The 16503-nt window shown below is 36.6% G+C and overlaps 1 protein-coding gene across 1 annotated transcript in view; it reads left to right on the forward strand.

Moving 5' to 3' along the window:
• Positions 1-16503, forward strand: part of nrg3a (neuregulin 3a) — a 427029-nt gene that overhangs the window by 219003 nt on the left and 191523 nt on the right. Inside the window, exon 2 of the mRNA XM_088917327.1 lies at positions 16128-16257. Within this exon, the coding sequence (XP_088773453.1) occupies positions 16128-16257 (130 nt within the window). The remainder of the gene's footprint in view (positions 1-16127; positions 16258-16503) is intronic.

The raw sequence follows: 16503 nt of genomic DNA on the forward strand, positions 1-16503 counted from the left end.
AGGTCTGAGGTGTGAGATTTCAGAATATTTATCTTCCATCTTCATTGTGAAGTAGACATGATCTTTACAATATTAGTTCAATGTTCAATTTTATTTATTTTTTTAAGTTTCTGATGTATTTGTTTTTATTATATATTCAGTATAAATGTCCCCCATTGATTACTTTTTTTACACTTTATTAGTGTTTGTGTTATCTTTGCTTGTCTCTGAGCTGATTTTATAAAGTCCTGTTTACAAAATAACAGAAAAAAACAAAGTACAGAAAAACAGATAAGAAAGGTTAAAATAAGTGCCCATAAAACAGCTGGGCTTGTATGAGAGATTGCAGCTTATTGATCTAAAACTGAGAGCAGCCATTTCTCTGAAGATTCTAGTGAGCCAGTCTCCATAATGTGCATGGATTGATTAATGTGTATCATACAGTAGTTCCACACCGATTAAATTAATTTCCTTTAAGTTTTCTATGTACTGTACATAGTATCCTTTCAGTATTTTTGAAAGGCAGTGGCAGAAATTGAATGCTATCCAAACACTAATCAAACAGCATTTTGATATCCTCATAGGACCTTACCAATTCTACAGCAAAAGGCTGTGAGCTGGCTGATTTGATGCTGTAATCTTAATGTATGGCCTTGTGACCCACTGCTTTGCGCTCCATCCTTGTCTCTCCTTCATTAGGAGTCTGAGCTCGCCACTTGTACTCTGTGCTCAAAGCAGGCAGTTAGAAGAATTAATGAATATTGAAGCTGCACTGCCTTCACAGGCCTGTATAGAAGCTAGGTGGTGCTGATAACTGACAAGAGTTTATTAGCATTCACAAGGGGACAGGTCACAAACTGCTCACAGATTTTCTCACTGGAGGAATGTTCATGCTGAGCCCATCCAGAACACACAGGCTTGTTGTTTTCTTTTTCCTCCAATTATGCTCTTTTCAAATGCATAAAAAACAGTCACAATGAAGTATATTTGCAGGTGCCTGGATAAAAAGTTGGCAGGCCGGATGCATGTCTTTTCCATTTCAAAGTTTCAAACGTGCAATGCTTTCCAAATTAGCTTTTGTTCTATCTTCAGTACCTGCCTCTAGGGCTGTAATTGGCAAGTTTTAAGCCATATTGCACTGATATCTGTTAATAGTGAATGGAAAAAATTTTGCTGGTTTGGTTTACACTTCTTAATAGTGTCAAGCAATTGTTGTGACATTAATTGCTTTGGATCTAATTGTTAATTGTCCAATAGCTTGCAATATTGTCAAAATCATCAGAGAGATTGCCACTTGTCATAAACATATTACCACTGTTTTTTTTCCAATCCTCATCTCTGTTTTCAGCTGAATTGTAAAGGGAATCGTTTGAAAACTGTCAGCCACAAACTGAGAAGTGCAAACTGGAAAAAAAAGTTAACAGTTAATTTCCAAGGTTGCAAACAATTCATTTTCAGTCTCAAAACTACCCTGGGTATACAGGTAATATACTCCCTGTTACCTGAGACAAGAGTGAGCAGCTTCAGAAATAGCTTTATAAATAAATAATACATTTAAAAATGGATTGTGCAGTGGCTGGAGGAAAAAGACAAGAAGATGTTTGCATAGCACTGATGAAATAGGGTCAGAGAAGAGTGATTAACTTATTAATGCATAAAGTGGCCGTCTCCTTTCTGAGTTCATTATCAGTGAAAGACGCACTGAAGCTGAAGAGCAAAGACAATTGAACTTCTCCTGCAAGTAATAGCTTTCCCCTGAGCTTAATTAAGGAACCACACTGGCTTCAAATGAGTGAAAAGGGAACACAGATCGATCAAAACTAAAAACTAAAAACCAAGGAACCCTGTCCATTTTTTGCTCTTTGATGTTAAATGAAAGTGTCATCAATTTACTATGATTTCATGTAGGATAATACATGAGTAAGTGATAAATTTATCACAAGTCAGAGGCAAGGCCACCAAATTCATCTTCATTTGGAACAAAGTGAACATTTAGAGCACAGAATTAAATTAATGTGAATTTTACATAAACACGTCACATGGAAAATATTTCTTTTCTTTATAACCTCTAGCCAGTCTGTTATCACTATTGAAAACAAGGACTTACTTCATTACTGACACAAACTGTCCAATTCATTGACTATGTCAGATATTTTTAGGCGAGGTGTGAAGATAGAAATTCAATGTCTTTAAGATAATGTTTAATAATAAGAGTTAATGTGCAATATCTTTTCATAGGGATAGAGGACTTGAGGTACAGTATACTACTCTGACATAAATCAGATATTAAAACTAACCAACAATACATGCCACAGCTGATTGATTTCATATATCCCCTGAATCCCCCAAACATTGATTGATCAATTCATTACCTCAATTAAGAAAAGTCTCCTGCATATGCCTGAAGCTTAATGTTTTTATTACAGCAGAATATTGATAATGATTACAGGCACAATAGGGTTTGTTGTGTATTGACACTTGAGTGATGAAGGCAATCTGATTTGAAATGGATTGAGTTCTTTTATAATTTGATTTGCAGGATAAATTTTGATATTCATTCATGCTATGGGACTGGTAACCCAATTGAATTAGAATAGCTGAGATCCAACAAGCTGAGGTAGTGTAAGCAATAATACATAATCAATGGATCTGAATGTTAAGTGCAGAACATATCTAGTGCCTAAAGTGGTGAAGGTATGAACCCAGAATGCAAATAAGACCATATACAGTAGTTTGCACATCAATGCTGAGAATTTGAGTTCTTCATTAGCTTCTCTGTAAGGATCTTCACCTTGCTGTGAGACAGCAGCTTGTGTATCCCAATGACCCAGCGTGAGATACCATCTACCGGCCTATGCTCCTGGTACAGTCATCTATTGCAGTAAGGTCAATGGGAAAGTTCGAAACTACATTGGAGGAGGTATACTGTAGGAAAGATGCAGCTCCACTGACCATTAAGGTACGTATAAGAAGGCTATAAAAAGGATATGGATCCAGTCATCATAGTCTGAACCCAGCCCTTATCTTCCAAAATCATGTGGACCAAACCGTGATCTGAAGACCAATTAGTCCGAATGATCAAGATGGATCATCGATACATAATTCAATAGCTTCACTAGCTTCAATAGTGACTGGAATTACCTGGGGGTCATCTATTTTAGTGATTCACAAACACTTGGGCTTTTGCTGACTAGGTACTTATGCACTTGCAGAATTGTCAGGAACAGATTATTTTTTTCCAGAGATTAAGTGTAACTGTGCTATTTGTACTACAGACTTCCAGCATAATAAACAGTAGATGGCCTCATGGTACATGCTTTGTTGAATCGATGTTGTCTTCTCCCATGTGTAAGGAAATGAGGGTGGAACCAAGCTGATTAACAGATTTTGATTACATTTCTGGATATAAGGAGAACATTAATTCGCAATACTGAATTAAAAATCAAAAAGCTTATGAAGGCAAAAAAATGTTTTCACACTTCATTAATACAATTAGACCCAGCTGAGTACCCAAGACTGCAGGTGGAATGATACAACAGACGTCAAACTTTCAGAAACCGAACTCATGAACTCAAAACAAAAATTGGCACTGTTATACAGTATACAGTAGCATCCATTTGAAATATGCAATCTTTATTGTCTTTTGTCCATCTAAAATTTAAATTTTATTTTGCCAACTTGTATTGTATGTTCTAACAACAAATATTAGTCAAGTACTAGGTAAAATTCAAAAGCCAGACTCCTGAAAAGTGTGCTTTTGGAGCAGTTGACTAAGATCTCATAAAACAGGTGATCTGACATATCCAGATAATTAAATTATTGTAATAATTAAGAGGATGGCACAGTGGCTCAGTGCATTGCTTCCTTGCATTGCTGAGGCCCTGGGTTCATATCCAAGGTTGTTATCTGCATGGTGTTTGTATGTTTTTCCTGTGTTTGCATGAGGTTCCACTCATTTCTCTGGTTCATACCACAGTCCAAGGACTTGCTGAAAGCCTAATTGGCTATTTAGGGAAATTGGCTCTGGTGTGAGGATTTGTTTGTGTTTATGTGTGTCCTGCGATGGATTGGCGTCTCATTCAGGGTGTATCTTGCCTTGCCCCCTTTGCTTGCTAGGATAGGCTCCAGCTTCCCCATGACCCTGTTGGTGAATGCATTAGAAAATAAGGTTTGAAAACAGATGGATAGTGATTAAGATGAAGGAAGCAGTAAAAAACACTTTTGGTTTTGAACTTGTAGCTTTTAGCTTTTGATGAATGTCAATCCTGACTCTGCCCCATATCCAAAAGCTCTTGGAGGCTTGCTGGATCTTCCAGTTTCCAACTTTGCTTTAATTTATTTAATAGGTGTGATGATTAAATCAATTTTACATATGCAATACCTACAGATCACAGACCTAGGTTTCATTGTAGATCTTGAACTTTAAATCAAAACAATCTTTGAAATTATCAACTGCAAAGGACTTAGAAAGTAAAAAAGTGTTATACTGTATGTATATACTGTATTTGCTGATATGCTACAGCTTTTTTTTTTATTTTGCTCCATCAGCACAATAAATAAATAAGATGAGGGAACCTTGAAGAAATACTCTCAATAACTGCTTAACAAGAAGGTGAATTTAGTATGGCATGTGAGAATGTATGAAGTGAAATATAGCCTTGGCACCAAATAAATTCCCTAAGCTGACACCATATTGTTGGGATTCAGTTTAGTGTCTGGGGGTTTGTTCAGAATTTCTGCATGAAAAGGAAGAGTGTTACCTACTGGTCCAGTGTCACCACCTGATGTATTTCCCTCAGATATTTCTATCCACATATTGCTTCAAGGTAGCATAGCTTCCGTATGTATCATTTGCAGGATTGTACCATAAGTAAAATAAAACACCTTTTTTTTACAATTCACACACATCATCTGTTATTCTTGGTGACCTGTCCATTACACTGTGATTTTGTGACATTTGAAAAAAAAAACAGTGCTGCATAACAGTGGAAAAGGAAAAAAATAACAGTCATGTAAAATGTAAAATTCTATTCATTTACTTCTATGGTAACAATTTTGCAGGTATTCACAGCTGGAACAGGACTAATGGGGCTTCAAAGAACAGAAAAAATGTTGTAATGTGGATAAGAAAACAAAAGGTAAATGATTGGTTACCTTTGGTTTGTGGATTGTGTTCTGTCGGTTTGTAGGATTGAGCATGTGGATTCCTGTGCATCTGTTCTTTCTGAAATAATTCAGGTTTTGCAGTCCTCTTGACCTCTAACGCACCTTTCTGAAATTGCCTCAGTGCTCGGAAACCAGCTGGTGGTCTTGTTGAAATCATGTGGTTGAATCAGATTCATGTTCCTTAAATCTGATTCTCTGGGGCACTCCTTGTAATAGCTTCATGAAATTAAGGGATGAATAAGTCACAGTACTAGTACAGATTTTATCTTCTTTTTAATATTTCCCCAATGTTTTGTCCGATCCATTGCTACATCAGAATAACTGGAAGCATCCTGTCCTTGGAACAATCTAACTTTGAAGGGAACTGTACCAACGGTTATTCTGCTCATGTTTCATAGCACAGAAATGTTCTGTATGTGTTTCCAAAGAATATAGCTAACACAGTTAATTTGTAAGCTGTTATGAACAGCTCTGGACATTAATACAAAAAACAGCAACACCTCATTGGTTTATTTTTCCTCCCTAAATCAAAAACTATCAAAAACTTTGTTATATAATTAAGCACACTGGTCCAATGTAGCTGAATTAAAGTTTAATGTAAACAATATAGTAAGAATTATCCTGTCACTGAAGTGTACAGGAGAGAGCTGATATGTAGAGGACAGAACATGACAAAGGACTAATGGAGGTATCTCTTTTGCAGAGAAAGATCAACAGCAGGATAGCCAGTTATTGCTTGTGACACAGGAGTGAGTGGAAGCATTGGTGCTATAAGACAAAGCTTACAAAAAGCATCTGTGTGTATGATTATAACACTCTGATAACAGTGCAGAGGGGCTTATTAATGGAGTATAGAACTGGTGAGGCAGACAGGTAAATTACTACCCTATATTACAAGACAAGGGAGTTTAATATGGATTATGGTGAAACTATAAGAATGAACTGCTTTTGATAAGGCTTCTGCTATTGAAAAGTCTAGAACAAGGTCAGGTTTATAGAAAAAGATAACTTGCTCTTTTCTGAAACAGGTATCCACATGAATACACTATATTTATGAATGCTAAAATATTAATAAAACAATTTTATTCATGTGCGTTTTTCAAGGAGCTCCGATAATCATATGCACATATACTGTACTGTAATAGATTATAATAGATGTAATAGATACACTATATGTTGATATCAAGACAGACTCTATTGGATTTAGGTCAGTTCCAAAGAAATGGTGCTTCATCTGAAAATCTTCTGTCAAGTATTGTGGAAAGCAGAGAATGAAGGTCCAAATGAGCAGCTCATATTAATAGATCTCATGCAATAAGACTTCTTAGAAGTAAACCATCCATTACCTTATACATTATACCCTAATAACCTTATGAACACATGTTTCAAATAACAACACATCAAGTCTCTTAAGTTAAGAGTTCATATGAGTGCCATCAACAACACTGAAATCATTGATTCTGCAAAGGTTTTATTGGGCTATGTGCATAACATTAATATTATCATAATGTTAGTCTGGAAGATTAAAAGTGACACCCAAGTTCAATATGGCAAATAATCTGACCATAAGGCAACATATAAATCTAAGTAAAGGTCCCACAGGACACCCCAATAAGGTACAGCTTATTGATTTTTGTGTCTTTTTAGCTGTCTATGTTGTACAGATTTCACATAATATCAAGAGTCATGGGTTGCATATGAAAGAGGTTTGTAAAAAATGTACTGATCTTAAGACCTGAACTCTTGAGCAAGTGCTTCAATTCAATGAATCCAAAATGATGAATTAGATCATTAAAACTATTTAGAAGATCTTATAATTAAAAAAAAAGTTGAACAGTCAGGCACATACTGTACCGTGATTATCCAATGACAGGCTAAACTAACCACTATTTTTTTTGTGCCTTTGGCAGAGTCAAAGGTGTTAATTGAATATTGGCTGCAACTAACACTGTAACCTTATGTAGAGATTAAATTAAATTTAAATTGAAAGTTAGTTTTTCATACAAATTTTAGATGTGCGGAAGTACATTTTTTAGATGAAATGCTAAATGCAGGTACAATCTAGGTGAATGCTGCCATCAGTTCATGTGCAAACCTGGAGGTATTTTGTGATGAAGCTGACAAAAAAAGTCACAGGCCAAAAGTACTAGCATATACTGTAGATATTCATTATATAGAAGCGTAAGCTGGCATGTGAATATTGTCTCATAAAGTACAAAAGAACAGCATAAGAGTTACTACAGACAGTGAATCATGTCTCGAGACACAAAGGCAATGCTGTTTATCCGGTGATGAGCAGGAACTTAAAAGAAGTAATATTAGAATCTATTAAATTGAGGAGAGGAATAAAGATATTAGTTTTGAGCTGGGAAAAGAAAGGCAAGACAGCCCATTCAGACAAGTGCACAGTCAGTTCCAATATCATGCTGGCAGATGTCTTAACTTGGGGTAATGGCACAGGTTAGTGTCACACATGACAGGTTGATGTCATTTATATGTTCAGTTGTTATTAAACTCTAAACATCTTCATTACTGGGCAACAATACTCCACACCTCTTAGACAACTGGTGCAGAGCATGGCTGGGTATAACATCTGCATTGCAGCAGCCCCGCATCACAAGCATGCAGTGCCTTGCAGTGCACTGGCTAGTGCATGAGAGTCAGCCCTTTGCAGTGAGTGTATAAAAGTCACTACTGAGACACTACAGTCTTTCTGTACTAAGGTACAACCCATTTTGTGGAAACAAGGTAGCTGAGATTTGCAGTTTCCCTTAATTCCTTCAGATCCTGATTAGTACTGAAGCATGTTAATCCAATTACAATTTCTTGAAGGGATTCGATCTTGCAGCAGTGTGGCATTGCAGATTTCTTCCTTGCCTACTTGCTCTGCTTTCTGCCCTTATTGATCTTCTTCAAATTGTTCCCTAATTTCAATCAATCTAAATTTAAAGTGGGATATGATGGGTTAGGTCTTTGTAGTAGTGTAGTAGAGGTTGATTTACTGGCCAGTTTCATTATGCAAAACAGATATGCAGTCAGGTATTGTGGTACTGTGTTGTATTATGGCAATGTAGTTTTGCACTTTTGTGCAAAACTACTTTTTTGATACATTTGATACATTTCTACATTTATGAAAAACTAAGTGAAGCTATAGTTTTGAACATATTTAAATGGAAGAAAACCTTTCAATTGATTCTCCACCTTTCCACCTACTGAACAGAGCACCAGAGCAGATACTGCTGATATCTGCCTATGCATCTCTCTCCAACAGCATTGTTATTCAAGTGCATCAGACTGGCTATAATTTTACTGGTTATCATCTGAAATTGTTGAAAATGCATTAATATTTACAATGCTGTTACCTATACCCAGTGCATTTTTTGGCCAAAACAAATTTCTCTAAGAATACTAAATAAGTTTACAGTATGTCGTTTTGGCATGTGTGGTTGGGATTGTCTGTTTTTCCTATTCTTCATCCTCAGTGTGTCTGTTGGATTTGTTTCCTATAATAGTCTTTTTCTTTGTGTTGTTACAAGACAGTGTGTACCAGTGGAGTCACTAAAATATTACAAACAAAACAGACACACAAAATATATCACTTTAATCTCAAATAGCACATTGCCATCATATGATTTATTGCTGGCAGGTGAAGAAAGAGAAATGATTAACAGCAGACACAATCAAAATACATACTGTACATGTATTTTAAATGAATACTAACTTTCATGAAAAAAATGTAGCAGTGTTTTGTAAATATTCTAATTAGACATGTCATGTTTTGCCTAACCTATGATATCACGATAAGGACTACCAGTGAATTTTGCCAGTCTTTTAGTTAGCACTACAGGCCTTTTCCTGCCTCAGGTTTAAATGGCAATAAGTGAGTGTGTAATTGGCTAAATCCAAACAAGTGAGAGACTCACTGTGTTAAAATCCTGTGATTGGTGTTGGGGAAATTGTTGCTTGTTAATGAGATAGTTTGGAAACTTGTGTACAAGGAACAGAAACAATAGAAACTTGACTTAATGTTGACTGAAAGTTTTTGGCACCTGAATATGTGTGCATCGTTGTTATGACCCCAAGTGTCTAGGGGTAAGGGGGTGTAACATTTAGGATAATTCTTTTGGAAGCAGGTGGGTTCTGGTGAGGGACTAGGAAGCGTGATGACAAAGTTGGGTGCAAAAGTGATGATTTTAAGTTGAACAAGTGAGTGGTAAGACACGATAACACACAGGGGTAAGGAACTAGAGTGGTGCCAAAGAAAAGAAAATAAACAAAATGGAGCTGGCTAAGAAAGTGAGGGAAACCTAACCTGACTACAAAAGAAAACCCGGAACACACGGTCTTCGGCGTCTTCAACACCCTAGCTAACCTCCACTGACTACCCAAAACCATACAAACGACAAACGACACTCACCAGTACTAAACTAGTGTTACTAATACAAAATCAACTAAGTGTGTAGAATGTACCCAACAACCTAAACTAACCTTATACACAAAAGTTCACACAAAAGTGTGTTCACACAAGTGAACTAGGAATACAAATAAGGGAAAACAAGAGTAATCAAGAGGAACAGGGTACAAAAGAAGGTTAAACATGTAACACGTTAGGGCAAGGTAATGGCAAAACAAGGATAAACACAAACAAACGAATGTACAAAGAAACTAACAGAAACCAACAAAGTGGAAGCTATAGGAAAATACACACACACACAAAACAAAACAACAAACCAACAAAGCTAAAACAAAAGCGAAATGAAGTGATAACTAAAGCGAAATGAAGCAAAACAAAACCAAGCGGGACTGAAGTCAAACAAAAGGCCTCTCCTTCCTGAAAACCTCCATGTTATATAGTGAATAAGATGCAGTCTGATTGGCTGAGAGGCTGATTGATGATGACATCATACTGAAACAGTGGTGTGATGGTGGGCCAATGGGGAAGGGAGAACAATCAAAGGTCAGCAGTATGGAACATAACAAAAAAAAACACACAGACCACACACTGGGACATAACAATTGTGCAGTATATGTGCATGTGCACGTTCCTTTTTTCATCCATTTTTGTGTATAGGTGCCTGCCATTACACATAAATGTGAGGACCTTTGTGTGCATTAGTGTGTGTTGTCCTGTGTTTCTCATTAAGATATTGTACAGTATGCGCTTTGATTGGAAACCTGCAGAGAGTTCTTTTTGAACCAAGGAGTTGAGAATGACCTCTCTGTCCACAGAGCCTCCTGAGGAGAGAAAATACTAAAGAGAAAAGAGAAGGGCAATTCTTATTCCCACTCTCCACAGGAAGACGTAGAGAGGGCACAAGCATTAAATAAGCAAGCAAGTGTGACACCTGACCTCATAATCGGTACAGTTTCACCAGCGAGTTTGTCTAAATCACATTTCAAGTGTGACATACTGTATGTAGAAGATTGAAAAGGAGATTGTAGGGTAGTAGGTAGAGTTAAGTGCAGGACTTGGTACATGACATCAGCATCTGAATGTAAAGGAAGTGCATAAAATATTTATTGTTTCTTTACTTTTGGAATTATTAACTTATTTTAGATTAATTTTTCAATCCTATAATCTTCATAACATGGGACAGAAGAAACAACTAAAAGATCCAGCCATTCAGAATGCGCGAAGTGTAATGCACACTGCAAGTTGCGTACTTCATTACACTGCGTGGTAACGCAAAAGAACTTTTTTTTCTAAAAAACTGATGTGGGAGTGCACTACTTTGAAAAACCGCTGGATGGCGCAGTGAATATTTAATGTGGTGTGTGGACTGTCACATGAAACACCTGGGTATGAATTCCAGCCTATGCCCAGCCCCATGGGGAAAATCTTTCTTACAAAATAAAATTTAACTTATGTACTGTTTGAAATTTGTATTAATTTTATGTAACACAGTATGTTAAATATTAAAAGTATATTAAGAATAAATGTAGAGCTGTTTCAAAAGCAGAATTACTCAGCAGGATCATTAAAATAGCTTATTGTTATAAATTGTAATGAAGGTGATGTTTTTTCAGGTTAACATACACATTAAAATATCTATATTTCCCTTAATGCTACTGTAATTTAATTAATGGGTAATTAGGAAACAGATCATTATAATTGATTATAAAATATATTACACTGTACATACTCTGTAGTGGCTTTAAAACCATATAGTATTGTTATAATGTATTAAATACTCTGTATGGTTGTAATGTATTAAAACTATACATTGTATACAAGTGTATTAAACCCATACACTGTATTTAAGGACAAAAAAACACAAACAGCAAGGCCACTACACAAATGGCAGAGCTAATATGCTAATATGGCATCTCAATGAAGCCTAGTTTACCTTTGACTAACCCAACCTGAATGATGCTGAGAATGTTGTGTTTTGCTTTTTGGTTGATCCCAATGAATCTACAGATAATTAAAGACAACACAGATTAGAATCCCTGGATTATAGGCCCCAACCTGCAGTGCAAGCAAAACTTTCACCAGTATAGCCACACAAGGACCCCTGATCCACAAATCCCGTTGAATTCTGTCAGATATTTAAAATAAATGTCTGAAACAATCAATGTTAAGGAGCAGTACTTCACACTTTGGCCATGATCCAATAAAAGAGGACAATGACAAAAATCGTATACAGTATTATGGATCTGTGAAAAATATAAGAAATTGTATGCATAGCTTATTAATTAAGATATACAGAAAATATTTGGTAATTTTCAAAGCATTATGCATATATGAAAATGAAGTAAACATTACAGATCATTAAACCTTGTTTATTCATAAAATACTAACAAAGTATTACAGATCATTAAGCATTGTTTATTAATGAAATACACAGACATATAAACTTACATTTACTTACATATTACATTTTTATATATGATCAAGCAATACTTTCATGTCTGTTGTGCCTATCCTGGGGTGTGATGTCCTTTTCTTTTTGTTGTATATGATATATTATCTGGTTGCAAATCTACATTGTGACAACCTCGTCCAGCATAAGCTTTTGGGCAAAACTGAGAAAATAATTGCTGGGTCATGACAATTGTTGTAGATTGGCTCTCTGTTCAGGAAAGAAATTATTGATTCATACAAGAGAGCTTGTTTCAATGTCCTGTCATCCTAAGAATGCAATTTGGATAATGGAGTCAAATGAGAACTGAAACGACATGATATGCCCGGGCTTATGGGACATAAAGCATGTGCAAATCGCAGCCATATCAATTAAGCTTAAGTGGTGTATTGATATCAAGCCAGCTAAATAAAACAGCAGCCCAATGCCAATCAGATCAGGTGAACAATTAGGGAGAGCATAGCCTTTTGTTTGTCTTTGGATAATGGATGTTAAGACTTTTTTTGTCTTTAAAACAGCAAAATGCAGGTTAATGTAAAGTAAATCTTTCAAGTGGTAAAACAAATGGTAGAATAATGCAGTAACCTTTTAAATCATAGACAGTCTTAGAAGCCATTGTAGAGCTACTTTGCCATTCTAAGTATGCAGTATGTGTAGCCAAAGAATAAGACTAGGAAACATTGGCTACACAGTGACAACAACATTTCAGAGAAAAGGTAGCAATTATTTACTAAGACCAGGACAATAGACGATACTTGCTTTGCACTACAGTACAATATGAATTTGTTTCCCTGTAACTCAAAATCATTAACCTTTGTCTTACTAATGGATACATTTACAGTAGGGGATTGAAGCAAAGTGAAGCATGGACACAGAGGGTCTTTTAAAATGTACTCGTGCAATGAGCTGAAAATCAAAATTGAAGCTGTAAAGTGACAAAAACTGAAGTGGTCCTATCTAGTATCTTCTCTCCTTTCTTCAGTTCAGAGAAATGATCAGACTGTGTTGTCCTTGGGACTTGTTGTCAGTTTTCCTGCTGGTGCTGTATCTAGGTAATCAATGCTGCCTGACCTTTCATATCAACCAGACTAGGAAGGCCTCTGGGGGAATGTCACTTATGAAGGACATTTTTACATGGCACCTGAGGGAACTTCTTTTGTGAACCTAACATTTCTAATATCGACTAGCTAAAGGAAAACCCACCTGACTTAAAACGTCTTAGTTTCAAGGAATGAAAAGGGACTGGATCAAAGGAGACAAACCCAATAGCAGAGAGATTTTGAAAGAGGTGCAATATCTTATTGGTTAATACTGAGGACCTAGTAGGTTTTATACAGTAGGTAGGTGTTCAATGCTCCAGAAAAAGTCTGGGTCTGAAGAGAAAATCCATATCTCTATAGTGCCAGAATGTAGACAAGATGGAGGCAACATGGTCTGTTTAAACATGATTTTTTAAGCACCTTCCTTCACAGAGATCTCTGCATTTCTGAGTATGCTGTTACTTTAATATGAAACACTTCAGAAACTGTGATAAATGATATGCCCCTTTATACTACAGTATGTTTTTTTTACTTAGAGTGTAGACTAGACCTCCCTTGTATTCTAGTTTCAATTTGCTTTTTATACCTCTTATGACCTGTTCAGATGATTATATCTACAAATTTGAGGTATTTACTGTGTGAATATACAAGTGCATCTTACTGGCCAGCTAAAACTGTGAGTGCTGCTCTTGGGAGATGTTGGTAGAGATACTGCTGGTCTGGCCTGCACTGTCAGTGCCAGAGCTCATGCTCATGGTCCACAGTTACACTCTGCAACAATCCAAACCACAGCAGAAGTCATTGTATTGTATATATTGTACTCTACCAACAGCTCTTAAAAGGAACCTTTGAACATTGAAAATTGGAATCCAGAACAAAATAACTTGTGACATGATGAGGGACATGAAAATGTGGAGTTGATATCTTAAATTACTGTTTACATTTCCTTCTGACCTTTAAGACTTCAATACTGCAGCTAACTCTGCTTTCTGACACTCCAGTCTTGATTGTGTAGCAGTCATATTCAGTAGTGACCTTACGTGGTGTCTTCCAAAACCTTTTATACTATGTTATGCACAACTGTATGTTACCTTTAGCCAGCAGCCATATTACCCTGCAACTCAGAACTGGAAAGCCACTGAATCTACTGTAAGCAGGTGTGAGCCAAGTCAGTACCTGGATAAGAGACCGCCTGGGAAGAACTAAGGTTGCTGCTAGAAGAGGTATTAGTGGGGCCAGCAGGGGTGCTTACCCTGTGGTCTGTTTTGGTCCTAATGCCCTACTATAGTGACGGGGACACTATAATGTAAAAAGGCATCATCCTTCGCTTGAGACATAAAACCGGTACCTGACTCTCTGTGGCATTTCTCAAAAGAGTAGGGGTGTAACCCCAAAATTTCCTTTTGTCCTTTACCAATCATGGTCTCCTAATAATCCCCGTCTATGAAATGGCCAAAATTTATTTTTATGTTTGTATCTCTAGCATCCCAATATTTCCTCAACAATTTTGGGCTGGGTCAAATTGATAATTGTGTAGATGTCAAATATGAAAAACTTAAGCTTAATAGGAGCCCCACATAAAATAAAAGTGTTGCCATCTCATATTGCAGTAACTATGGCAAAAGACAGGGCCATCACCAGCCAAGTGCTGTCTTTTGTTAACATGATGAAAAAAAAGGACTCTCTATTTTTAATTAGATGTCTTTGCATATGAATCTCTGGCTAACCTTTTAAAGGGCAGCTTTAGCTATTAGTTAAGCTGTGCTCCTGCCTGCCTGCCTTTGTCAAAGTGACCGTGGTGCCTAAGGCAAGGCCTGGAAATATGGGGAAACTGAAGTTATTAAAGAAGACCATCTCTCTCCCTCCAACAGGCTAGAGGTTTTTTAATTACAGCACAGCGTCAATCCTAGATCAGGCAATGAGGCACTTAGCGGAGCCCCATGTCATCTCTAGTTCATGAAGTACTATATTCACCAATTAACACTTAGAAGAAGGGGGCGTGAAGACAGCCGAAGGGTTTTCATTGGTGCTAGTCAGTTCTCAGCAGTCTTGAAAATGAAGAATTTAATTATTGGTTATGAGGCTGGTGTCCTCAAGATTTTGGTGCTCATTGCAGATTCATGGTTTTCTCACTCGCTTTAATCATATTAAAAAGAGTGAAGAGTCACTCTGTGAAATGGAATCTTCTTTGGTTTTCTTCTATGACACATAATGAGACATACTTGGTGTGTGATATTATGTTATATAATATAGAGTAAGTCAAGGAAAGACCAAGTTTATAAAAGGCTTCATTTATGACATGCATTCTCTGTTAATCAAGGTGATACACAATTCTAAACAACTATGATCCATCTATGCATTTAACCTACAGTATTAATTTATCAGAATTCAACTACTTGCATGATATACTAAAGATCTGGCAGTGGATTATCCACTGTAGAACAATTAATACAATGATATCCTGTTGATACCCAAAGAAAAAACGTTAATATATAGTTGTTTCTGGGTTCAGCTTTGCAAGTGGCAAATTTATAACATTCAGTCAACAATTTTGCTTTTGAAAGGCATCACCAGAGCAATTAGAGTACCATCACTTCTGTTCTGGTCTACAGAGCCATTAAATAAGCAGAATGGCACTCATTGAGATAACACAAACTAGAGTAATGGTAAGCATTATTCTGGCAGCTTTGTGTAGAGTTATTTAGATTATTATTTGGATTTCCATATTCCTAAATCATTTGAAACAGTGAGTTAGGCACTTTTACAATAAGAGCACAAGCAGAAATTGGAGAAAGTGGCCAGTAAGAATGAAGATTTCTGTTTTGGGGGGTAGCCATTTCAATTTCAAGCTGGTTTATCAGCTACTAACTCACACAGTTACACTTTCCCTAGAAATAGAGAATAATAATTTCAGTGTGAATAGATTATGGCCTGTAAATAATGACCTTAATATTGACTGTTTAGAATTAATTCAGTGCCTGTCAGGGTCTGTCTCAGTTCATGTCAGACTTTTTGCCAGGTAGAGGGGTTCCTGCTAAGCATTAATATCCTGTCCCTCTTTTATCTCCTTCTATCACAGCAGCACCTACGTACCCTCCTGAGCACTCAGAGCACTTCAAGCCATGTCGGGACAAGGATCTGGCCTACTGTCTGAATGAGGGCGAGTGCTTTGTCATTGAGACCCTAACAGGATCCCACAAACACTGCAGGTAAGAGCAGAGGCAAATGCAGGATCAGCGAAAAATGTATAAAATTAGGTCTCCCATGGATCTAGGGAATTACTCTCCAAAGAATCATTCCAGACATATCATCTTTATTTCCATATTTTCCCTTTCTAAGAATGCTCTAAGTACCAGGAAATATCTTCCGGCTTTTTACAATGCTGTCAGCTTCTTCCATTAATGAGGCCTTAACTACTAATTAAAAGCTGACTGTCTCTGTGTGAAAGAGATTTA

The sequence above is a fragment of the Atractosteus spatula genome, chromosome 5, assembly GCF_055471065.1.
Source record: "Atractosteus spatula isolate fAtrSpa1 chromosome 5, fAtrSpa1.hap1, whole genome shotgun sequence".
NCBI classification, from domain to species: domain Eukaryota; kingdom Metazoa; phylum Chordata; class Actinopteri; order Semionotiformes; family Lepisosteidae; genus Atractosteus; species Atractosteus spatula.